General features: G+C 40.8%; 1 protein-coding gene across 6 annotated transcripts in view; it reads right to left on the bottom strand.

Moving 5' to 3' along the window:
* The window catches only part of LOC107079092 (inactive N-acetylated-alpha-linked acidic dipeptidase-like protein 2), a 295,727-nt gene that overhangs the window by 237,349 nt on the left and 31,712 nt on the right, over positions 1-26,666 (bottom strand). The window contains exon 1 of one of the 6 annotated variants that reach the window (XM_015360870.2): positions 15,456-15,508. The exons of 4 other annotated variants lie outside the window; for them this stretch is intronic. Coding sequence is in view for 1 of the 2 variants with exons in the window: in XM_015360866.2 (XP_015216352.1) it covers positions 15,376-15,418 (43 nt within the window). In the remaining variant the exon portion in view is untranslated. One more of the 6 variants, XM_015360866.2, reaches the window with a different exon arrangement.

Raw genomic sequence — 26,666 nt, 5'->3', positions numbered from 1 at the left:
CAAAGCATGTATTAAACTAAACAAAAAATCAATAAATAATGGCCCTATGTACGGTATAACTATCCAAACAGTATACAAACAGTATTAATAATTTTGACTGTCTCTCAAGGGTGAAGATAATTGTTTCCATAAACACAGGTGACTGGCATGATCCATATAGGATCTCCCTGGTTGAGCAGGGAGGTACTGGTTCTGTGCAATCTGGTCTTGCTGACTCCTCTTCCAGGCTCCTGCTTTAGGCTTTTGTCCTGACAGTTTGGGGTCTCAAACTGCTTCTTCTTCCATTTGATTCAGTCAAGGGACATAACCTCCCTAGAGCAGATACCGATGTTGCATTTCGTTAAGTTGGCCTTTACCACACTGTATCTTCAAAATGCTTCTCCTGGCCTCCTGTGGTGTGAGTGGAGTCTGACCTCAGAATGACATGATGGATAACTGTATGTTCTACTGGCTGCCTGGGAGAGAGCAGCTGGTGTGTCCTTCCACTTAATATATAATATTAAAAAGCACTGGCGACATGCCTCCAGTCTTTTCTAGTGTTTTATGTGTTATTATTATTGTAGCATTAACCTGCTTTCAGTGCAGTTCTGGTTTTACAGATGGACACATTTTGGCTAAGCTGAGCTGTACCGTCACATGTCAGCACATGACAAAGAGCAGGTCGCACACTGTCCAAGCTCTCCATGTGTTCGGCATTTGTAGTTTCTTTGTGTTTAAAGGGTATTTACTTTTCTTTTTTTTAAATGGCATTAAAGCAGATGAAGAGTGATCTGTATGAACAGGAACAGGAAGGAACATGGGCTCAGTGCCAGGTGCTGTTTGTGTCTGAAGGCTATGGCCACTATAAAAGCACAACAAATCGTATTGTCACATATTAATGCTGCACAAACCCTTGAATGCTTAAGCAGGCCAGATGCAGGTGTTCTGGGGAGATAACACCACTGTCCTGCACCTTTGAAGGGTTACAGCCTGAAGAGGGTTAGAGATTTCTCAATACCAGCGTGCCAATCACTCCAGTCTGCATTCAGAAGCGACTCTCGGGTGTGAATGAGCTTATCACTGCTAAGTTTCTTCCACACAATTTTTTTACATATAATTTATAGGAGTGTTTGCACTGGAAAGGTTAAAGCGACCTAACTAAGCCATAAACTGGAAAAAGAGTTCACTGACTGATGTTATGTTGTACTTCTGTAACATTGCCAGACAAAAGAATACTGTACTGTATATACAGTACTGTATGTTTTTATTTAAATACTGACTTGGTTTAGGATCAATAGTAGTACAGTATAAAGCACTGTACGTGATTCCATAAAACACTGCATTACTGTACCCTAGTAAAGCTTTATTCATAATAATAATAATAATAATAATAATAATAATAATAATAATAATAATTATTATTATTATTATTAATTAATTAATTAATAAAGCTGTTGCCATGGATTAAGGAATGCTAAGAAACAAAACACCTCCCAGTCTTTAATGTCAAGCTGTTGATGCAGCAGGAGACACATGTGATTTCTCAGCACTGCACTGTCCTACTTCCAGTGGAGTCACGGACGTTTTCCCTTCCTCTTGTCTCTGTGACAAACATTGTGGCTTGTTACAACTACAGAGAAACAGAAATGACACAGCGCCATTCATTCTATGGGGTTAAACACTGTAATAAATACTAGTTCTAGCAAAGTGTCATGCGAGCACTAGTAAATCAGAAAAGCTGTCACAAATGATTCCTATTTTATAATTCATCCCTGATGAATTAGACTTCCCTGTATGCCGCGTCACTGCACACATCCAAAATCATCAATTACTGTTGCATGAAATCACCCATTACAGCAGAATGTTAAATGATGAGCGAAAAACTGAGCCACACCACAGCATGGTTTACGTCTGCACACATCATAATGGAGCTCCCTGTATCCCGGTGAGGCTGTGTTCCTGCCTGGCTCGCTGTCACAGGTACCAATCCTGCACACACATCGCATGACACAGTAGAACCGTCACACAGCTCCTCTTCACCTAAACAATGATCTGGGCTCCTGGGATAAATGAATGTTGCAATCCCCTAACCACATTTAGCCCCGTGTTTCTCATAGCGTGAAAAATACCATTAAAAATATCTTCTTATTACATTTTTATTCTCTTCTATGTTAAATAATTGTCTGCTTTCAAATAAGTCACTGTTTCCACATTCAAAATAGAGAATAAATAATAACAAAATGTAGATAGAAAATTATATATTTCACTTTTCTCTTTTAAACTTTTATAAATATTTATTAAATTAAATCAGTCTACATTTTCAATTTATTTCAATTCGTCTGTTATTATGCAAATTGCTTGCTAATACTCTGGACACTGAAATGTGATTAGGGTTGCTGAAGGTTAATGAACGTCTCACTTAGAGATTTTTTTCCCTTTTAAAAAATAATTTGCCACTGAGTAAAAAAAATTAAATCAAGGGAGTTTTATTTGCAGCAGTTCTTATCTCTGGTTTGTTCTGCTTTTTGAAAATGTACTATAACTGCTCATGCTAATGTGTTAAAATAATGAAAAGTCCACATTTCCTGAAGAGATCTTCCCCATCTCTATGCTGTATTTTAAGATTGCACAACTGTGAATCCATAGCTGTCACATTGCTGGGAAATGCAAACAGCTTGCTGCTCATTTTCATCCATACTGGCTCTGGAGAAGTATAACTCACAAGCTGGGGTTGCAGTTTTCTACGACTCAATTAATTAGTGCTTGCAGTAAGGGAAATGGAAATTGATTAATCCAATCCCAAAATATACCTAAACAGCCAACTGTGGGTTTTGCAAACAGGTCAGAATCTTGATGTATTATTCCCCTGGAGAGGTGCTTGCTGTTTCTTGTTAGTCCAGTTTTTTTTCTGCTATTCACTTTTCAGCTCTTTTGCCCTGTGGCTTTGTGGCTCCTTCTCATCCAGTGTGCTGGCCTTTCACACTCCCCTCACACACAACGATTCCTACATACTCAAGTTCATTGTGCGGACAAGCCACAGGGCTAGAAAACCAGCTGAACGAGTTGAAAGCCTTAAGCATGAAAGTACGCTTTGTCGGAACTCCTGGATTATTGACAATTAGAATTTTTACGTACAGTATTAAACTTGCTTTTGCTGTAGGAACCTACAGCAACAGGGGATTCTACCCTCATTCTTCAGGCTCATCTGCTACATGAACATTATACAGGGCAGCCCTGAAGAGGCTCAGAGTCAGGAGAATCTCTCTGCCGCAGTTTGTCCAATTCACTTGAAATTCACCAGGCACACAGGTGGGATTATGGGCATGTTAAAGGCAGTGGAGGAAAAAAAAACATCGTTTAAGGAGATATAGAGTACTGTTGTCAAGGTATTCTTCTGAGACATGTTTGCAAGACTCCCTGTCCAACTGGTACACTGTTACAGCTACATCTTCGGTAGCCCACCCAGTCTTAATCTTTTCTCTTTTCTCATTTCTGACCATTAAAAGAAAGTCCTGGATAAATTTATTGGGGTTTTTATTAATGCCATACTCCTCTGCATTCCTGCTTTTAATGTTCTGGTTTGAATGGGGTGGCGCTCAAATAAATGAAGACCCATTAACGGACTTTGTCCCTTTTGCTCATCTAATCTTCCCAAAATCTTATCATAATAGAGACAAGAGTTTAAAGTAGAGAGATAATGAGAGCAAGAAGAGAAGCAGAGCTGAAAATAAAAAAACACAAGAAGGCAATTGTAAACGCTATGAAACCTCCATTCTTCTAACTTCACTACAACGGGCAGCAAAGACAATAGAAACACTTTCTGCTGGAAAGGATTCTTAGCTTTGACGTCTGTTTAATAATAAAGCAAGTTTCAACTGTCCTCCGAATGGAAATAATAGCTATTATATCTCCACACAAAAAAACTAAGTGCACAAGAGCAAACGGCATTCCTATGTCTTTATTATTGTCTTTATCAATGATCAGAAAATGAAGTGTTAACTTATCAAAGCAGTTTAGCCTGTGATTTATTTTATCTATTATTTTATAGCAACAATAAATATATAAAATGATGATTTTTTACTTACACAATCTACAGTTATTTCACCATTTTGCTGTTATGTACTGTTGTGTGTTTAAGAGGCATTAAACACACAACAGATGAGTGCCGGAAACCAAGGTGTAATAAATCCATTCCTCCACACACTGAATCTAAAAGTCATTCACAATTCACCTGATAGGGTCTTTTTAAAGACTATTCAGAATCTCTTGAGATTCCAAGATTGTAAGGTAGGTGGATTCACTAGAGCATAATAATTCCTTTCTCAGATGAAGATAATCCCCATTCTATAAATTATTAACATGACCCCTCAAACTCAATCAGTCTGTTTTGAAGCACAGTTCTGAAAGGTGTACATCTCTTATGCTGTCAGAGGCAGGGGATGGGAGTTTTATTCTCCTTCCTCCGTTTGAAAGCCCATGACAGAGCCTCACATGCTCATAAAAGAGGCTAGAAACTCCCAGACTACTTAAACTATACAGTAATATTCCGGCTCCATTTTCAGCAATTCTAACGACCATCAATTCTGTAACGAGGCTCTTCTGCAATTTGTGTTTACTTTAATCAAATGACAGCTGCTTGTCTCTTGCTTTTTCTGCCCTGGTTAACTGATCCACACTGTACTGCAATGTACGTCCACTGTGAGTCGCGTATATAATTACACGTTCAGATTAATAATGATCAACGTACATGCAAATTCAGATGTGTAGTCCATTGCAGAATTTCGTAATGCTTATTTTGCTTAAAAACAAGCTGAACAAGAAAAAAAATGTTAACACTGAATTGTTAGAATATGAAAGGGTGCAGAGCAAGCGAATAACAGTGAAATGTAGTATTAATACCAGTTTTATTAGTGCCCTTACAGTATGTCTTATAACACATTCAATATTTACTGCCAGCTCATTCCTAATTAAGACATCTTAATCATCTGATAGTACTTGTGAAATTGTCAGATTTAATTTACAAGACTTCATTAAAAATACCTGGAAAAATAGCACATTTCAATCCAATAGACTGAAATAAAGGTAGTATATACTGTACATCATGAAAAAAAAAGAAACTCTTAGGAGGAATTTTTCTATGTCTTCAGGGATTAAGGTCCAATCACTCCCCCATTGCAGAAACTAGAAGAAGAATCTAGGCTATAGTTCTCTCACTGTAACCTGTACCTTTTTGATCTCTAGGGATTCCAAAGAAATAAAATCATTTTCTAAAGTTCTACACTGCAGCAGTCAGTACCACAGTGTGTAATTATATCATCTTCTGCTTAAAAATATAAAGCTTAAAATTATATCAAGTTCTGCAACATAAGCTGGGATCAATATCTATCTCACTGGGTTTATGACACAATTAAGAAGTGTAACCAACCTAATATTCATTTTAAACCTCAGGGCAAAATCCAATAATTATTATTTAGGAAAGTGACATGCAGCAACCCTCAAACATATAGCCATCTAATATTACTGAAGCCCAGACTCAGATTTAATGAGTTGTATCTGATGAGAAATGGACTCACTAAAAAATGTTTTTTAGTATTCTGAGCACCAAAAGAAATGCATCTCTTGCAATTGCAATAAACACTACAAGGGCAACATTTTTTTTTCTGCAACAGATGCACTGATATATTATTTAGCAGATATGACAAAGGTAAATTAATTAATTAATGCTGATCAACATTTGTCAGCAGCACTGCTGGTATACAATGGCTGACTGTGAAAGTCACATGCTGGTATCAAGTGTGACCACCACTGAAAGCAATATAAACCCCGAGAGCTGAATTCATGCTTTACAGGAGCATCTCGCAGAAGCTGTCTTGAGCAAATCTGTCCCTTTGCTCTTGTAGAGCCTCATAAGCATGGACAACCCGAAAGGGTTGTGGGAGTACTGAGCAAGCTGCCCATCCGTGTGGCTGAAGCAGGCACGCTAACGTCCTTCAAGAGACAGCCTGATCAGATCCTTGTATCAATAAGCTACTAACAAATAGGCCAGATGGGCTGAAAGGTTACAAACATGAGGAGGCCTTTCTAACGTTCTTACAGCCCTGCTCACTGGCCTCTGAGCCCTAGATGGCCCACATTGTTCCAGCTCATCGCAGAAATATTCGATGGGACTCAAGTCAGGCAAGCAGAGCATCCATAGTACTACCCTCACATTCCACCTACTTTAGCAAAACTCCAGTTCTACAAGCAGCGCGCCTTGCTGCAATGTTGTCACTTCAGCATAAGCCCAAAGGAAAGGCAGAAAGTCAGGTCCCAGGACTGATCAATGATCAATGAAGTGTGGTCCAGTCAACCTCCCATCAATCATACAAGTGAATTCCTGTGGCAACTAGATGCACCTACCCAGACCATCACACTTTAAACTCCCCATTAATCTTAGCGATTCATCTTGTCTTGTCTTGCCACCCCTGAAACTGGGCTCCCAGATTTTGGCCTATCGTTGATGGACTTGGCCTGGCTGTAGTGTCTTGCCATGTTAGACACTGCTGGCTGTATCTGCAGAATATTGTAGACAGCAAGCGACATTTCTCTGGCTTAGTCCAGCCTCCAGTATGTGAAAGCACAAAGACACTGCTCTCTTGATAACTGGGGTATATTTATTCCTTTGGTGTCTTTTCATGACTTAAGTCTCACTAGGCTTGACATTTAAAAGATTAAATCACCTCATTACCTGTGCCTAATCAACTCTCTCACTAATGAGGTGATTTAGCGCTTATGCAACAATCAAAATGACTTGAGTACACTGTAGCACTGTCAGTCATGAACAATCTGTGTACAGAAATTGTCTAAACATGCATAAACACAGTGATACTGTAGGTTTATTCTGATGCTCAGTACTGTATACAGTATTGTTTTCTAGTTCAAAAAAGGACAAACTGAAACAGCCTGGATACGGAAAACCTCCAAACAAATAATTTTAAGTCTTCCCTACTGTTAATGTTTTTTATCTAATTTTTTGTCAGCTGTCATCAATGTTCCCAGCTTCTGTGGCATTAAGCGGACAAAAAGCAAGCCCTTCCCCCAATGGGCTGAACCCCAGGAACCCCAGGAATGCAAGGACCCATTTTCAGAGCTGGGCGGACCACAGCGATCAGAGTGAAGTACCCTGCTCAACACCAGCGTCTGCACTGGCAAGAAGAACCCACTGGCTCAGAGTTCAAGGCCCAGAGCCTCAGCCACTACTCTGCACTGCCGCCTGTTAAGAAAACAGGAGTCTCATCCCATCCTACTGTGAGGAGTGGGGCTCTCCCTGCTCCTGCCCAGATTCAGTTCCGGTCACTCAAGGGGCCCTGAGCACGCACAGTGCCCCCCCCACTTCTTCCTAGAAGACCCGGTCCCGCACCAGGGGAGAAGTGTACACAACACCAGTGAGTACAGCTCTGCTCTGCCCCTGCGGGGAACTGATCTCAGTCGCCAGCGAGCCCAGAGCCACACAGCACCACACTCGAGCCACCGGAGAGCTCCACAATCCCCTGCAGCGGCAGAGTCGGGCTCAGCACACTGAGCCCTGTTCCTCTAGCACTGCAGGAAGCACTTCCTTCACCTGCATCACGCAGACGTGACCGGCATCTCGAAATGTGCGAGCACTGCCCTGCGGGGGCCGGTCGAAGGAGGTGCCGTGTCGGACAGTACAAAACACCAGAACGCCTTCTAACCTTTTAGGAGATTTGAAGCGGTTTTTCTTTTTCAGACTAGAGGCTAGTTTTTTTTTTATTCCATAAAGCTCCAGAGAGAACATTAATAATAAAATTTCCCTCATGAAAGTTTACCCTGGTAAATTTGCAATTTGATCTCCGCACCTTTGCCGTCGTTCTCCCGCGGTTTCTAATTGCCTTTACTGTGCCTCAGCACACCGTCCCAGGGGACTACGGTGCTGAACTGCGGTATTTCGGTTTTCTATTCCCACGGTCCCAGGTCATACAGAACAGGGGAGCCATGTTCAAACCACAGGAGACCGAGTTACAGCTACACCCTGGCGAAACTAACCACGGTCAGAGTGCAAAACTGCTTTGCTAGACGGCACACGTCCAGAAGACATAGATAAGGGGGGATACAGCAAGAGATACAGAAGCGTGGATCTAAAGTAAGTGTTTAATTAGAAAGCCTCGTGAGAGCAGATGTGCAGATTTCACAGAGCAGGCAGGGGGGTCTGCAGCTCCACGGCGGCAGGGGGGGACTGCCCTTCTTGGTGCTGCTCCCCAAGAGGAGACGAGGAGAGCGAGATGCAGCAGGCAGGGGCGCGGCTCCCCTCAGCTCGCCATGTGCTGGGAGAGGGTGGGGGCCCAGGGGGCTCATACAGGGCACGCTGGCGGAGGGGCAGCATGCTTCAGTAATGAGGAAAAGGAACGCTGACAAAGTATATGATTTCTGATTTACTCTACAGCTGGAAATGAAATGTGTTTATAGGACCGGCGGCACCAAGGACATGATTGTATCATATCATTTAGGAAATCCTGACACTAGCAATCTCCTTCTAACCCCTTTATAAGGGTTTCTAGAGATCCATGACAGACGCAAAACCGTCCTTGAGATCCATCTCGTGGGCCTTGACCAGCATCTGGGGGGCCACACTTCTGCGGGGCCAGCAGGGAGCTACAGGGGCCATCGGCGTGTTCGATTCTTCGGGCTGCCCGCGCCCATCTGGGTGCGCGCTCATCTGACATCCCAACGTGCCCCACCGGCGCACAGAGATCCCTTCAAGGCACCTCGAGCAGCGTAGCAGCAGGCAGGGGAGAAGGGGAGAAGGATGTGACCTTTACTCTTTCAGCCAAGGTTCCCCCACTGGACTTTCATCAGCTCACACCAAGATCAAGGCAGGAGCCAGCTTGTGACCAAGGGTGACGGAGAGGTCTATTTGAGGTTATTCTACTACATTTTGCCATTTTTAATTACCAGAGATCATCAATTAGCACGTACCTTTACACCCTTGGTAATTAGAAAGCTGGGAGGCATCTGATCTCTTCTTTGTTATGATTTTAAGGGTCATTATGCCAGTGCTTCTCAGAGCTTTGCCACAAACAGAAACATCAGTAATCCACTGTTAATCAATGTTCCACACTGTAATGCAGCAAAGACTAACAACTTCAGAATAATCCAACTTAGTCTATTGATTTCAGAAGCATCTCCAGCGTAAGAGATGGAGTAATTAGATTGGAAACAGTATAATGCTCAGTTCAATAAGTGGCAGTAAGCTTTCTCTTTTAATAGTTGCTTTCAGAAATTTAATACAACTAATAATCCACTTTGCTATTTGTACTTAAAATTGAATAGAATTTTTTAGCAGTACTGAAAAACTACTGGTACACGACACAACTATATACAAAAGTACCGAAAAAGGCAACACAACTGCAGCACTGAAAATGCTATTTTCCTTAAATCAAAACACGTTGAAAAAACAGTGAATGATAATGCAGCACCCATGAACTAGAATTCTGTACAAAAAGCTCACCAGTCTTATAAGTGAGATCCATCCATTTTTTAACTGCTTCTGACCTCTTCGGGGTCGCGGGGGAGCCAGAGCCTATCCCAGCAGGCAACGGGCGCAAGGCAGGGAGCACCCCAGCTAGACGGGACACCAGTCCATCACAGGGCACACACAGACACACACACTCACACCAGAGCCAACTTCCCGAGGAGCCAATTAACCTGTTTTTGGACTATAGGAGGACACTGCAGCTCCTGAAGGAAACCCACGCGGACTTGGTGAAAACATGCAAACTCTGTGCAAACAATACCCAGGCCTGGAATTAAACCCAGGGACCATCACTGCGAAGCAGCAATACCAATCCCTGAACCACCATGCTGCCAACTCATGTGTTTAATATTAACTTTAAAATGGCAGATAAACAACAGATTTATTTCCACATTTATTCAACAATTATTCTAAAATGTACAACACATGCCCAAATAAAACGACATAACTCAAAAAAGAAAACTAAAAAAACAAAATGAAAAAGGATCAAAAATTAAACTCAACAGAAATGTATTCTGACAGAATCCCAAAGGACACAAATAAATAAAAGAGAAATTTCTTGCAGTGTGTGTCAACAACTAACACTACAGGATACAGGAGAAATAACAGTATACAAGACAGCTTTATTAAAGAGCAACTAGTTTCACTGCAGAGCTTGAGGGATTTTGATAAACTTTTTCATGTTTTTAGATATGTGATGTACAGTACTTATGTGAGAAATGACATAATTGCTTGGCATACAGAATCACTTTTAAAATCTAGACTTGCTAGAATCAGTGAGCTTGTGCAGACTGGTACTGTAGCTCCATCTTCACATGTTCATTACATACTGTGTTTGAGCACACAGAGACTGAGAGGCAATCTGGCCAATTCTCTGACCCTTCCTCTGACTTCCCTCCTTCTATGTCCCACCTCAGTTAGCAATCAAGCCCGTCACACTGGGACATGTTGACTGTCTTGACAGAGTAATAAATCTGCCCAGAGATGACTTCTGCTTCAGTACTGGCATCAACAATATATTAGCATCCAACCAGGAGCTACAGTACCTTGCACTCAGGCAAAATTAATCTGGCTATTTTTTGTTTGCTACTAGGGAACTACTGTATGCTGTATATAATGGAAATAATATGATGACTGAAATGTGTTAAAGAAAGTCAAACAATAATATCCAACAATGATCAAATTAAGATCAACAGTCAATGTAACATACACACAAACTGTACTGATATTTAACACTATCTCATCAGCTACTCATGTTATAATCCTAAAAGCAGTAAATATTGTTCTTACCATTACTGCCTTCTGTATATCACAGTTTGAGGGTTTCTTTATACTGTAAGTGAAGAGGTAAAGTTCTAGTTCAATTGCTGTAGGATTTTCTGGACCAGTTAGCTGCTTATATATTTTCAATTTATTGTTAATTGTGTTAACTGTATTGCATGTGTGATATTCTGTAGCTCCTTGATTATTTTGAAACCAGCAAAAAAAAAAAGTATAATTACTGTATATTATTCATAGTGTCCGTTGCTCTGGAAACTAATCCGTTAGCAACATTTGACTCAAAGTAACTTCAAAGATTCTACCCAGATTGGAACTGAATCCATGAAATATTGATATGAAGGAAATAACACCTTGCCTGTGTATCAGGGATCAGCTTGTGCCCATGACTCACAGAGCCTGAGATTTCCTGTGAGTGACCGACTTATAAATCACACCCAATAGAAAGCACTTCCGATTGTTCTTAATTACTAGACTTTTCACAGTTCTGCTAAAGCATACTCTTAAAAAAAGACTGCAGTCTGAAAAAAATCAAAAATAGCAGATTTTCAGTAAGGCAAAGGTTTTCGCCTTTAGAGTAATCTGGCACCCCGTCTTTCTTAGAAAATGCTCTTGTACACATTGATTTTTCTTCCTCTTCAGCACTGTCACCCTGTTTTTAACACCCAAGACTAATGTGGAAATGCAAAGGTTCACAAACACACTGTGGTGCTAAAGTGGCAATTGATTTTGAAGTGTATTTTTCTGTCAACAAGAATTACCCAAAACAAAGCAGATGAAACCACTGACAACGCAATACAGTATGTTGTAATTTTCATCATCAAGAAGCATCAAGAATGTTCTATAAAACTGCATTTGGATATTCACCTTCCATGAAGCCTAACTCTTTTTTAGTATAAAGATGAGTTTCATCCTGGTTATTTCATTGCTGCGATATTAATAAACTCTGCTACTGTGCATATCTTTCTTTCCCTGAGCCTCAGTGCAACAAACATAAGATCACTGTTATGATAATTGCATCTCAGGTTATTTCAAGTATTGTATTATGAAACCCAAACACATAAAGAAATCCTTTTATGTATTTATAGAGACATGCAATTTAAAATATGCAATGACATTTTATGAGGAAATAAGGATTGCTTTATGAGTAATATGCAACTGGAAAAAGAGACGGAACTTCTACATGAATTTCATATTTAGCGGTATTGACTTCATAGAGGAGGCAATTTTCAGCTGTTCTCTTTTTAAGCTAAATAAGCTGTCAATAACAATACCTGCCACTCATGTAGTAATAAGACAATCGTAAAGATCTTCACAACCTACTCCATCTGTCGTGTGCTCTCACTAGGAGCTGTGCATGTGAATTTTTAATATCACTAAGGTCTCTGGTAGTATTCAGGCGTGCTCCACATATCTCCCAGCGATGCTAGACTAAGCACAGATACAGAAGGAACAGGAGTTTGTTTGGAGTTGCTCACCTCTGAGTGCCAACACCTTGCATCTGTGACTAAGAATCTACACGTGTTGATGAACAGCACCATCTGTATGACTAACAAAAGCTGTAGGAAGATATCCTAGATATTAGGCCACTTCACTTAGTATCTGTTATCCTTGATACTGTTCGCATTAGCAGGGATTGTAACAATAAAGGCAGAACATTTGCTGAAAATATTTGCGGCGGCAGGAAATCACATAATTACCATAGAAACCCTTCATTAAACACAAATCTTTGAAAAACAGTGGATTGTAATGCAGGCCCCTTGAGACAAATCTTAATTTTGCTGGTTGATACGTGTTATTAAAAACGACACAATTACTGGTTAGGCTTAGGGAAATCTATGTGAAAGCCTAAAAAAGCTTAAAAAACATAGAGGAACATTCTATTTATCTCTGCGTTTCTCAAAAGCAAAAGAAAAGAAGCGAAAAATATTGTTTTCTTTCAGAATTATTAACTCCTGCACTTTCTATAAACAGCCATGCTTTAGAAGGATTTGTTCATAAAAACTGTTCAAATTCATTGAGAGATATGGATGCTGTTAATCACTATGCTTTCCAGAGAAACTGTGGAAACAACAGGAAATATAAACAAGAAGCTCGATGAGTTGAAGATGTTCATAAAGGTATTTGATACAGGAATTAGCTTATTTTTTATTCAGGTGTCTTTTGAGAGACAAGTTAGTTTACAGGACCAGTTTCAACTGAAACTACAACAAAGAAATAGGCATAGCAAATAATACTCTGTGGAGCTGGGGGAGAATAGCAGGACAATGTGTAGGATACTGTATATTCTACTGATTAAGCAGATGGCAACAGAACATCGCAGATACTGTACCCCACATCTCCATATCAGTAAGGTATTTACATTAAATACATTTCAAAATATTTAATGTTTTTTTCTACAATGGTGAGAAAGTAAAAGCAAAGTGGAAAAATTTAGAGCTTACACAAAAGACCCTGTAAACACCACTGAGGACACAGATGTAGACACTGACTGCACAGTATTTAGAACAGACTTTCAAGACTGCTAATTATAACCTTACAAGCAAGGGAAACAATTTTGTAATGTTTTATACTGAGTCACCAAAAGAAGAGGCTAAAGAAGAGCTTGTTAATGTTTCATGACCAGTAACATACAGTACAACAGGCCTGATTAAAACCCAGTTTGATCCAGGATTCTGAGCAATGAAAGATAAGATGCTAACTGCTAACGATGCAGAAAAAGCTCTGTTGTCAAGTTACTGGTCTTGACTGTGTCATTATAAACCAAATGCATTTTTTTCTATGATGTGTAGTCTCTGATCTGGGTCAGATTCTCTGGCTAATTTTCAAACAAGCTAGAAAGCATAAAACTGGAGATACTGTACATTGTTCAGGCAGTAATACCATTACTGTTTCTTCCCTCTCTTTGAACACATTTCAGAATAGCATGAGCAGTTCTGAATGACACAGGCTGTGAGCCAGCAGCCAGCAGGAGCTGATGTGAGCACCTTCGACTTTTTGGTCACAGAGAAAACACTTCAGCATGTTTTTTTCAATCTAACAAGTGCAGGCAAGGTGACCCGAATCCTAAATAAAGACCAAGGAGTGACCAACTTGCACGTGTCCCACCTATAGTATCAGACAGCTGGTTGTGTTAATGTGCTGTGTAGAATGCCAACTCTTAAGACTGTACGATAGGTAGGAGAGCCGCCAAAATAAAGTCCACAATCCAAAACAAATAAGACTCTTTAGAATGCTTACTGTATACGTAGAGGGGTCTCTGTTGTGTTTTCATATAGAAACAATGAAGTGTTTGATTCTATAAAGCCACAGCATGTTTTCAGAATAGACTCAGTGCTCACACTACAGATCTGGTAAACACTGCAGTTGTATCCTTCAAGACCAGAGAGCCCTGTTAGAACACATCTCTAACTGAGATACTGTACAAAGTCACAGTTGCTCAAGTGAAGAAATTTGAACTGTGATTCCCTTGAGATGCCAATTGTTTTAAAAAATATGGTAGGGGAAGAGAGGAAAAATCCATCTTGAAGGTGGGTGGGACACAGAGTCTGTGACCTTGTCATGCCAGCAACAGAAATCTTCTGTATTCGGGTTGGTACTGTAGACAGGCTATGTCTGTACTCAAGCTCATCAAGCCAGAATGTGTACTGAGTACACGACCCCCACCTGGATATCACACTCTGCCTTCAGCACACGCTGGTGCCCATTCACTGGAGCCACTGGGATAATGTGCCTCTCTCAAAGTTCAACAGCAGTGTCTGCAGCAGGGACTCGAACCCACAACCGCCAGTCATGAGTATACAGATTTCCTAACTACATTGCACCGCCCCCACCCAGTATGGTGAGCGAAAGAAAATGGAAATGTGAAACATCCTGTTGAGTATTCATTGGGGTGGTTATCAAATTAAGGTTAATTCTTGTTTAATGCGTTTCAGATTTATGTACTGTAGTATATTCATAATAAAATGTCAGCCTCTGAGTAACTCTGTGCTGCTCCCTAAAGACCACAATAAATTCAAATAACATTAAAACTACTTTATGTATACATAGTTTCAGACAATAGGCACAGAGGATAAATTCTAATTGTATTGTAATTATCATTTTAATGCAATTTGCTCATTCCCTAAATGCCAGGCACAAACTAGCACTGGATTTGCTGTAGTCCAGTTGTCATTCGATAGGACACTGCATCAATCGTTCTCAGTGTGAGCGTGCCCCTACTGAAGCCGTATCTTCTGCCTTTACTTCAATGACTCAGTAAAAGAGCAGTGAGCTTCTGCTTATGCATCCTGGAGCTGTTTTGTCCTGAGGAGAGGCTCAAACTGCCAGCGGTCTTTCGCTAGCCTTCTCAGTCACTGAGCTAACAGAAAACCAGCGAGTGACAGACGGAGTGGAAGAACCCTGCCTCACACTTGTCGCTGCCAGAAAGCTACTCAACCACCAACAGCAATGTGCAGGACAGAGGCCAGACTTGAGCAGGCAGTCCCAACAGATACTGTATGCCCCATTCAAGCAGATTAGGAAATGCCTGGTGTGCTGTTTGTGACAGAAACAAAAAAAAAATAAAGACAAACTATGCAGATAGTTACCTGGCAAAGCTGGATTTGTATAAAAGCCTTCTTTCTCCCCCATTTTTAATCCCCTTCCTCCGAGAAAGTACTGTACTTACAAGGGAATCAGTTATCTAACAGGTCCGTCTCTCCGGCCGAAGTGTAACACTAGAGCTGCTTTCTCATGTGCACAATTACCATATGTCCTCCTGACTCACCTGCACTTACCTAACCTGTTTTTCTATTAACTGACATCACTTCCTCCTTCCAGCTACTCTACCGCAGAAACCTGGAGTTAAAGCAGAAATGAAAAATGTTTTTTTTTTCAAAAGAAATCACTGTGTCTCTTTTTTTATGTATTACTTCAGAGGCACCTCTTTTAAATTACCACTTAGCTGATTTTTTTAAACAGATTATATTTTAATTAGCCATTATTCTTACTTACTGAATTAACACCCTGGAGCAAATCTCAGGGGAGCTATCTGACACTTCTGTAATCTGTCACAGGTAGAACATGATTCTCACAGATTATAATAAAAAGGAACAAAGCAGCTTTTCGCACAAAAGAAAACCAAGTACTTTTGTAACATTTAATAGTCATTTATTACTGTCACTCCACTACACTTTTCACTCAGAGGAAAATGACAGCTTGATTCTCATCTAGAAGTGGCTTTTTTCCCCCCTAAATTACTCGCACAGTACAAACATCAGCCTGTTCTCCAGTCGGAGAAGGTCAGGGGGAGAGGAGGCCAGTAAGTTCCCACCACCAGTCTGTTTCCCTGTCATGCCACGGTGAGTACTGGGCATACTTGGAAGCATCCCCACCCCTCTTCCCCCCAGAGCAGAACGCTGCAGGAAGCCGGTCGGGCTGATTTGCAAGTCTCTGGGAGGGACGAGCAGGATCCCAGCAGCCCTAAGTGGCACCCAGGACCCAGGAGCCCCCAGCGCACCAGCGCTCGGTCCCTACAGAGCTGAGGGCTTCTCGAATGTGACAACAGGTCTGTAGTCCACACTGACTGTTCGATTCCTCACAAATCATCAGAGGCAAAAGGGAGGCACACTCAAACCATACCCACTGCAGAGTTGCAGAGTTCCTCAGACATACAGTGCTGTACTTTAGTGGCATGTTTTTTAATAGAAAGGTTTTATCACTACCCACTCTCACACAAAGAACCAGAGCACAAAAGTAACTTTTGTGTGTCTTTTTATATATATACAGTATATAATTAAAATGTAGTAAAAATGATAAGTTAGTTGAATAAAGCCTTTCCTGTGAGCTGGGAATTTCAATGAATTTAATTTCCTGTATTTTCTTAACACAGCCAGTGCATCATCACAGAGAATTTTAAAAAGGCAGCCACTGTTAATACGAGCACATATCCGTTACTGGAACACTGTGCTTTGGCATCAGCACTCAAAACCCTTTCAGAGTAAAGATCCAGGTGATAATATTGTCATCTCTGCTCTTCTGCTCCATTATTGTCACTCTAATATGCATTTAATTAGGAGCGGATCAATAGCTACATGGTAAAATCCATCGACAACTGAGGACCGCAGAGAGCTTCTTAGAAACATTGAGGAAAGAGCAAACAAAGCCGCATTTGCTTAAAACATTAGGAAAAACGAGTCTCTTCGGCAAAAGGAAAACATGTTTTAGGAGGCCCAGGCAAGAGTCAAGATGGCATGAAGTGACTAAATAGGTGATCATTGGCTTAATTAATACCCTCTCTGGCACAACACACCATTTTTGTTCTTAGTGTTCTTTTTGTAAGCTGTTCTTTTCCCTATTTATTTTTTCATTTGTTGGGGAACACAAATAAAAAAATGCATTTTATTAATGGAGGAATGACACTGCCTTTACTGCATCCACACTTGCACGTGTTTCCTATTGCCAGGTCAGAACAATTTGCTCGTTGAACGCATTACTCTTTTTAAAGAAATTCTGCTCCGTGTCTAACCGTAGGGACGCCAAATCGTGTTAGCTGAAAGCACGTCCGTGCAGCCCCCTCCTTATCGCGACGAGCTTCCAGGATCAGAGTCAGCAGCCCTCCCCACAGCTCGCAGCCCGTGACTCACTGCCTGGGTCCGCACTCAGGCTCCGGGGGCTTCAGGAGGTGCAATTTCTACCTGGAGAGCACCTGCTGCCAGACCAGCAGGAGAAAGGCGAGAGGGGACAAACTAATTGCCAACTTTGTAACACTGTCATTTTTCTAATGATGCCTTCGGTGGGGACTGGCCTCTTCCTTCAGCTGTACGCTTTCTAGACAGATCTTCTGCTTTGGAATTGTTTTTCATGAGCTGGAAACAAATCTTTCCAACAAAAACAACCTCTCTTTGGCTCAAAAGGAAGAGCTTTCTTCCTTGTCTGTCCCCAGAAGAAACCCATGGCAAGCAATGAAAATCATGTAAAAAGAATCACATGACAGGACACAGAAATACAAATGCACTGTATATAATTGTACAAGTCCTGAAGAAGCACAAGCTGTCAGATTGCTGAACTCTACCCCTACCACTGGCTTACACTGAGGTTTTTTTAAGTTGTACTGTTATGTTATTTAACTTGTTGTTGTTGCAGCTGCTGTTCTGTGTTTATGTTTTTGGTGATTCCTTTAATATCTTTGTGTTGGAGCACACATGCAAATAAGCATTTCACTGCACTTGTGCACCTGACAATAAAGTGAACTGAACTGAAGCAGCAGCACGTTCAGTGATACATTTTGGAAGATGTGTTCAGTGTCCAACCCTTTGCCTTCAGGTAAGAGGATCATGCTTTACTTGAGCATTACCTTCTAACGAGAGAGGAAAACCACAAGAAAAAACAGGGTTTTCTGTTTACTGTGGTTACAGAACATCAAAAGCTGACTGAACAGTAAGCATTGATCCTTTCTTGCTGGTCCTGGTAATTTACTTGTTTTGTTACATTGGTTTTCAGGATCCACTGTGCACAATGCAGTCTGACGTGTAACTGTTCACCTCAAAACCCTTTTCAGGGCTTTCAGTACAGCCCTTTGCTAGGAGCTAGAGGTCGGCCTTCGTGGCAAGAAATGAACACAATAGTCAGATAAACCAATTTTTTTTTATTGCACACTTCAAATGATTCAGTGATGTTTTACTAAGCCACAGTTTAAACCCCAAGGGCATCCTTGAGACGCCTGTGCTTCTAAAATATGAATTGCAAAGCTGATTTTCAGGTCCAGCATAGTGGTGTTGATTAGAGTGCTATCCTAATATGAAGGAGTTTCACCTCCAGGACTTGAGTCTAGACTACATTTAAAGCAACAAAATTCCTTTGATCTGTAGAATACAAATCTCCCTGCCATGTGGTTAAATGGTGAGGGATAAAGTATACTGACACACAGAATAGGGCTGCCTCTCTCTGTACAGCCCTACATTAATGAGCAAACAACACAGGAAAAGGTTTTATCTTTGTTTCCTTGGTAGATACACCTACACACTTTGGATTTATCTGTACTGTACATCATAAAGCCTGCATCAATAAATGAGTTTTGTTTACTGCTTTTGTATGCGTCTTTTACACTGTACTCATGGAGGGTCCTGGGAGATATGCGCTTTAAGACCAAAATGTATACGCATACAGTAGATCCATCATTCATATGTTTAAGAACTGGTAATCTAATTTCACCAGCTGAGCTTTCTGAGATTTATACGAGAGTTGCCCATCAATCAAGATTGCTTTATAAAGGACCAATGCTACAAGGATAACATGGAGAAACAAGAAAATGTTCTCGCCAAAGACTTGAGTGTCATACGTCCTGGGACACAAGCTAGGAAACTGGTACTGTAATTTACACTCATTCAGAGTAGTTTGATTTCTGTGGTACAGAAGTCATTAGTCTATTAGTCTTCGCAATGGCCATGTCTTCAGTTAACCGATAACAGGATTTACTATGTGATTTGAGCAACTAACAAGTCTAAAGCGGGTGAGTATAAAATAAAAAAACAGGCAATTCTTACATTTAAAAAATGACTGTTAATTTCGGACGTCATGAGAGACATCCTTTCCCAGCTGCACTATACTGCGCAGGAACATGGACAGCGAGATCTGGGAGCACAGATGTGCAGTTACTCAAGGAGATCCAGAGGCAGGTGTTCTTTTCAAGTAATGAACACCTCCAAGACAACCCACAGGAACAGTGCAGGCTTCATCCTCGAACTCATATCCAGGAGATGGAAAGAGATGCGAGAATGAAGACTTCCAGAAGGCAATGTAAAAGAGATGCTGCAAGAAGAATGAATCCTGACAAGAAAAAGGACATCGTGTGTGAGTCACAGGACAGGAACTCCTGGACAGTAGCAAGAGGCATGCTGGGAGTAAGCTGGCTGAGAAACACTGGGAATCATGAAAGTGGGCTCATGAAAGCCGATGATGATATACAGTATCCGCCTCTATCGGTGCAACAGAAAATGGAATCAAAGCAGCAGCTAAGATGTGATGTTTTCATTTTCATTTGGGATACAAGTGAACGGCAGCTCTAACAATATACTCAGGGAAGGATAATGTTCCATTTTATCGATCAGATCAGACTGAGCGCATACACTTTTCATTTGGCAACAGACCAATCCACACAGCAGCGGGAAAGGAAATGTGAAAACGGGCTATTGTTCCATGGGATTGTTCAGTCCCAGGCGGGATTCTTTTAGGGAAGTGAAGAGGACCCTGTCCTGGTCTCCAGTTACAGCACACTGCTTCCAAGTGACAGGGTCTTGGCACCAACACACTAGCTGCTTCTTAGCGCTGAGATCTCACTGATAATAATGTCATCTCTACCCTTTACACAAACACTCACAGCCTAATATGCATTCATTTCGAAACAAATCAATAGGAACTGAGAGCCTCCTACTGATGTACATTTAAGACACTTGTACTCCAGTGAAAGCAGGAACACAAGTGAATTCATGTGAGCAGAAGGATCAGGCTGAAGACCTGGCAGGGGGAAAACAGACGGAAGAGGAGAAGCAAAATGTTCTGCAGTTTCACTTCTCAGCTACACAGCACTTACACAACTACTGCACCTTTTTAGACAGTTTCTTTCTCTCACCTTTTCCAGAAAAAAGCCATGGATAGCAACTGTTCTTTTCTAATATTTAACACATGTGGCCTAGTTAGAGCGAGGGGACAGGCCCACACCACCAAGGATACCTTTTTCCAAATGCTTTTCTTTTCCCTTTTATATCAATTCAAGCTTGCTTTCACCAAGCAACACCGCACATTTTGGGACAATGGATTCAGTACTGTAGGTGGCACTAATAAGTCAATATTACAATGGACCACAATCTGTAAATGCAGAGAAATAAAAAACTGCAAGGCTTGCAAAGGGAGAACTTAAAGAGACCACCCCCCTTTGTATTTAACATTGAGTGTTCTGAAGGAGAACACAGTGCAAAGCACAACAGGATTTATTGAATCACTTGCATGTTGTGTTAAAACTAAAGCACAATTTAAAATAATGACATGGATTATTCAAATAAGGACAAGAAAATACATAAAACACAGCTTGGGATTTATTATCATAATGGCAAATCTGCCATCAGCATCTGAACAAAGAAAAACTGAGGGTTATCAGCCTACCCAGCAGTGCAGGAGTGGGATGATTCCAGCACAGCTTTCAGGCTCTTGCTGTCCACAGAAATCCTCTGAACTCTAATGCAAACCTGGAAATGGCCTTGCACACTATGCGCATTGTGCTTTGTCATGCTGCTTAGTCATTTCATTTTCCCATCATAACACACATATACCACTGGCACCCAGCATTGCAGCATAAACGTGAAGCTACTGTATGTGATAGTGAGAGCATCATAGTGGTCAGGGCAGTATGACTCTGCTGCAAGTGCTTGTGCATTTATGTTTGAGTATAGGAGGTACTTGTCGGCACAAAGGGTTGTGGGAGTAGGAAACAAGGTGTCCAGTCATGGTGTTGAAGTCTGAAGCCTGACTTCTTTCAAGAAGCAGCTGCATGACAGGTGGATGCTGCACACTGGTGGTGGTGGAGGGGATCCCCATTACCTGTAAAGCGCTTTGAGTGGAGTGTCCAGAAAAGCGCTATATAAGTGTAAGCAATTATTATTATTAATTATCCATAAAATAAAAAAACTACAAAGCTACAGGTCATACGTGCCGAATGGCTTCCTTTCGTTTGCTAATCTAATTGATTAACTGGAGTGCAGGCTGCTGTTATATGATAAAAATAAGATTGCAAGTCAAAAAAATGTGTCAAAACATTTGTGCTCAGGTTTCAGTAGCTTCGTGCTTCCAAAATACTGTCTACTTGAAAACAAATGGCTGAACACAACAAAGACATCTGGGGTGTCAAAACAAAACAGGAATGCATGTCAAAGCTCCAGTCTTGCACGATTTTACTGCACGTCACTGTCAGCCCAGAACAATGCAATTGTCTGACTGTGAAACAGCAGGCATGCTCTGTTCTGCTACGTTTAGAAATAAATACATGTCAGAATATTCCGGGTTTATTGAACTTTTCCTTGTAGGTTTACAGAACCTTGAGATTATCCAAATAAATATTTGGCGTTTCACAGTGACCGGCTCAGCCGATATGACAGGGTATGATTTACAATACTGAAAAGGTTCAATTCAGAGTCACCAGCTCTGACAGAAATTTATATTCCTGCTTCGTGTATGTTGCTATGAGACAAATTATGCTACTCCTCTGCCACTACACAGCCCAGCCCTCCTCAGTTACTGATACGTTTGTCAATAATTTTAATGTTTGAAATGATGACTGTTTCGCATTCTACCTAAAGCAATGGCAACAGCTGTCTCAGGCAGGAGTGTGTCGGCACTCAGAATTTTTATTTTCCAGGAAGGTGAAATACAGGACACTGTACAATATCAATACGGAAATTCTTGAAGTAATACCAGAGGGTTCTGCATGATTTACAGTATTCATTTATTTCAGGCAAAATGAAAAAAAATGTTTTAAGGCTACCGAGCAGTATATCATAAAGTTTTAAATATTATCATTGGTGTTAAAGTTTTTACTCAGTACATAGTGAGAGGGGGAGAGTTGTTTTATTTTGTTAGGTGGGATTACATTTCTGTGAATGACAGAAATCATCAACTCTCAGACAATGTTACGACGACTCGGAAATTAAAAATCAGGTTCCAAACAGAAACCGCAAATGGCTCGACTAGTCAGTGTGTCAGCGCTCCGCTGGGATTCAGTCCCGGTCACTCGTGGGCTCCGCACACTGACAGTCCAGTGCCCACCCCGGACAGCAGACAACCCTGCTATCTGTAAAGACCTATCCTCCGACAATATTTGGCCAGAACCTTCTTGCTCATTTGCGAAAAAGCAACTCAAAACAGCAAACAGGTCGGTTGGTGTTGATACTGCACGTATCTGCCCAAGTCGAGAATCGGCACTTGTGCTGCCACTGCGGTGCTCGGCAGGTCATGTTCAGACTCGCTGGATCCCATGATGACCCGTCCCTAAGGTGGGAACCGTTTAAACAAAGTTTAGGTTCACAGGAGCCACCAGATGGCTGACTAAACGTTCAGCAATGTATCAATGTGTGGGTGGACCATACGTTCCCAGATATCATTATTTTAGTACTAGGTGACGGCCCATGTCCTTGATCGGCGCCCTGAATGACAGGAGAGCACACAAGCACTAAGCACTTCCAGCAGTAAGTTGATCACGGTTCATGTGTCAATTTTGTATTGCGTTTAAGGGCTGTGTAGGTTATTTCCTGTCACACACATCACACTCAGACGTCTCTTGACATAAAAATTGCACATGGCAATGAATGTGTCTGAGTGCGGGAATCGCCGGTGACTGGTCTGTTGTCGTCATTATCACATGACTAAGGGTTTTCACAACAAACAACATACCGAGTTCAACTCCAGTGATGATTCCTTCTCATATCAATTCTGTTTGAAAAAGCAGCAAACCGTCTAGAAATAATGCAGGCTGTTAACATTGTGCTTAACATGTGCTAAAATGTGCTTTTGTTTTCAAATTCACACCGCACATATTTAGGGAAACTATCACATTCACACTTTCTCTGTGTTTAACTGACCATTTCATGTGTGGATGAAATGTTAAAACTTCTGTACACAATAATGCCAAAAACAGCTTTCCTTCTCCAATTTCAAAATATGCTGTACTGTTTTCACTAGAGTACCATTTATTACTATTCATTTATTCTAGAGGTCAAACAATGAATTAATTTTCACACACCCATGCAAAATTCTAGGTTTTTACATAATATACATTTTTCACTTAGGAGTCTTTCAATCTGTATCAAGAACACAACATTGTTAACATAAATGCAGCTCACACAAAAACTGGATCCTGCTCATTTGACACCTTGAATATTCATGCCAAGTCCTGTCAGAGCTACCTCAGCACATTACCAAGGCTAGCTATGATCATGGTTTTGTTCTTGTGTCAGATAAGTACCAAAATAAGCAGAAGCGGTTTGAATAGGACAGTAGTCAACACGATGGTTATAATAAACTGTATAAATAATGCAAAAAACTGCAACAACATTACAGGTTTAAAAACAGCTACACGAGAGATGTGTTAAAGTATTGCCTCAAATTGCTGAGCTCATTAAAAATTAAATGTCATGGCAGGATTATTTTCAGTTTTCCACTCTAAAGCCTGCTGCTGGAACCAGAATGCAAACCTGCCAAATGAAGTGAGCTTGTAGGCAGGCCATCAGAATAAAGTCTCCACTCCGCCAATGCACAGACGTGCTCACGAGCTGAGCTCTGCTGTATCTCTTGAAATGCAGGTTAATGTCCCTGGGGACTCCATAACCTTTTCACACAGTCAGTTTCAACAAAACAAAGTGTCTAGCTAAAACTTGCACGTTTCATATGATGATGACTGAACCCAAGAATCCAAGAAGAATGAATTTTACTGCAAGTTGTCTAGCCAGTTATGATAATGCAGAAGAAAAGCATGCACCTAGGGATAAATTATGTAGGCATCAATATAAAAAAATATATATATATTTCATTGCCAATCTTTCATGCACTATATTTTCAGATTTTTTGCTTCCTCTGGATTACAGCTTGAAAAATACACGGGAGATTGTTAATACAGCGCAACTGTTTTTTGTTTTTTAAAAAGAAGAGACAGGCCTTCCCGGGAATGTTTTTGTTTTGGGTCTGTGGTTGTTTAAAAAACTCACGAACATAAGACAAAGGCACTCGGAACGTCTTGATGTAAGGTTGACCACAATTCGAAAAGTAATATCCGATCACCAACCAAGAATGAGTTGACAGCAAATCCTACAGGAAAGAGCATGTACGTACTGTAAATAAATGGCAACATCTGTGGCTATAAACACAAATAAAGTGAGCAGGAGACCGAATCATTGTGTTGGTTTTGGAAGTAGTCTAAGAAAACTGAGCTGCACCTCCTATTGTGACTCTGCTGGTGTCTGCACCTGCTGGGATCAGGCCAGGAGCTCTCATGACCTGACATGATAATGTTGCATCATTGTGGCCAAAAGACACCTATATTTGCCTTGAGGCTTATTTATGGTTCAGATCACTTTAGATATGTGTATGTTTGATATGCCATTGATTAATATGCTCTTGTAATTTTACAGTAGAACCTAACATAAGATGTAAGGTGAATTTCATCGTTCTTATCTAATTCAAATTTTCAACGTACTGTATAGGCTGAAAATCAGAAGGATTCCGTTAAGATCTCCAATGATTGTTCAATGCAATTTGTCTGCAAACAATCTTTAAATAGGTATATGGGAAATAAAAACTTGTATTGAAGCACGTTTTGGGTTCTGTAATATTTTGTTATTGAGAACTTTTTAGACTTCTAAGCAACGATATTGCTAGGGAAATCCAACATTCCCAGCAATTCCATACGGTATGTCTAACAAATCAATACCATTCCAAGAACAATCGGTGAAGTGTGAGTCTAATTTAAGTGTAATTGAGTGTTCTGTTCACTTCAGGCCATCATGAAACATAACAAACTGGGATGTGCTTGTAAGCATTCAAAACTGCTAACAGGTTTCTAGTTGGACATTTGCATGACGAAGTATTACAAACATTTGGTGATTTTTGGTCAAATTAATAATGTAATAGATGCTCAAGGTCACTGTTAAAGTATGACCAGAAGTAGTGATATAAGGAGAACATTGACCTTGAGGAGGAGAAAGTAGGGAAAATCATTGGATTTAATAATGTGAGCTACTGTACAGTGTAGTGTCCCTGTGGGCACCAAAGAGAAAAAGCACAGAAATATTGTTTCATTATGATAGTGTATCAAATAGGAAGAACAAAAAAGCTCATCAGTACAACTTCAAAACCAATTAATTGATACAACTATCCCATCTGCATCCTCTGGGTACCACGCTTAGTAGCAGATGACAAATATTATTCTTCATCATTTACCGCCTCCAGCCATCTCTGACCTGGTCCAACATACAGTATACACCCCAGGGGCACTGGATGTTCCTATTTGAGTCAGTGAGCCTACATCTGCTGGTATCATGGGGCCTGGGAAAAAAGGATCTGTTTTTCTTAGACACTGCACATTTCAAAGGGAATGGGGAATTTTCTGTTCAAGCTACTGACATAAAAAAGTTGTTGTTTTTTTTTTCATTTCTAAAAGAACAGCAGAATGGCAGACCAAGTGATTGACAGTCCCTCGCGCTCCAGCCTATATGGAGTTAATAGGCCCTTTCAGCTCCTGCAGCCCCTCGCACCATCTCCGGTCTTAAACGCGCAAGACAAGAGGAACCGAGCAAGAATTATGAAATATATATATATAATATGTCTCCTTTTCATTTCAGTTCAGCCTCTAACACAGAGCTTTTTTAATATTTTATAAAATATCTGAAGAGAAAGGCTTACAAGGAAGCATATAATTGCAGCTTGAGGTCAGATCCAACTGCATCACACGAGCTGCACGTCTTTAAGGGGGGGGGGAGTGGGGTAGGGGGGGGGTTAGAGTTCGGGGTGCATATTGCTGAAATACCTCATTGCTTTGTAGTGTTGACTTACTGGGCAGAGGAGATCCACCTGTAACGAGTTGTCTAATTTTACTTTTGACGTTCCATCTGTGCCATCAATTTCATACCATATATCACATTAAAATACTGTAAAGTCTCACCCTCATATGGAAAAGCAATGTTGGTCATCATCACAAAATTGTCATTTTACTCCCTGGCACAAACAAACAATACAGCACTAGTCCATTGATTTTCACCACTTCATGCTATCTGAGAAGTGGGTGACTGAGCACAATATCATATTCTAATAACTCAAAACATCTTCCCAGGAAATTCTAGAATAACTGTAGGGTAAGACT

This window comes from Lepisosteus oculatus, chromosome 13 (genome assembly GCF_040954835.1).
Source record: "Lepisosteus oculatus isolate fLepOcu1 chromosome 13, fLepOcu1.hap2, whole genome shotgun sequence".
Classification (NCBI taxonomy): Eukaryota; Metazoa; Chordata; class Actinopteri; order Semionotiformes; family Lepisosteidae; genus Lepisosteus; species Lepisosteus oculatus.
Note: the sequence above shows the minus strand (reverse complement) of the source record. Positions and strands in the feature narration are given on the sequence as shown.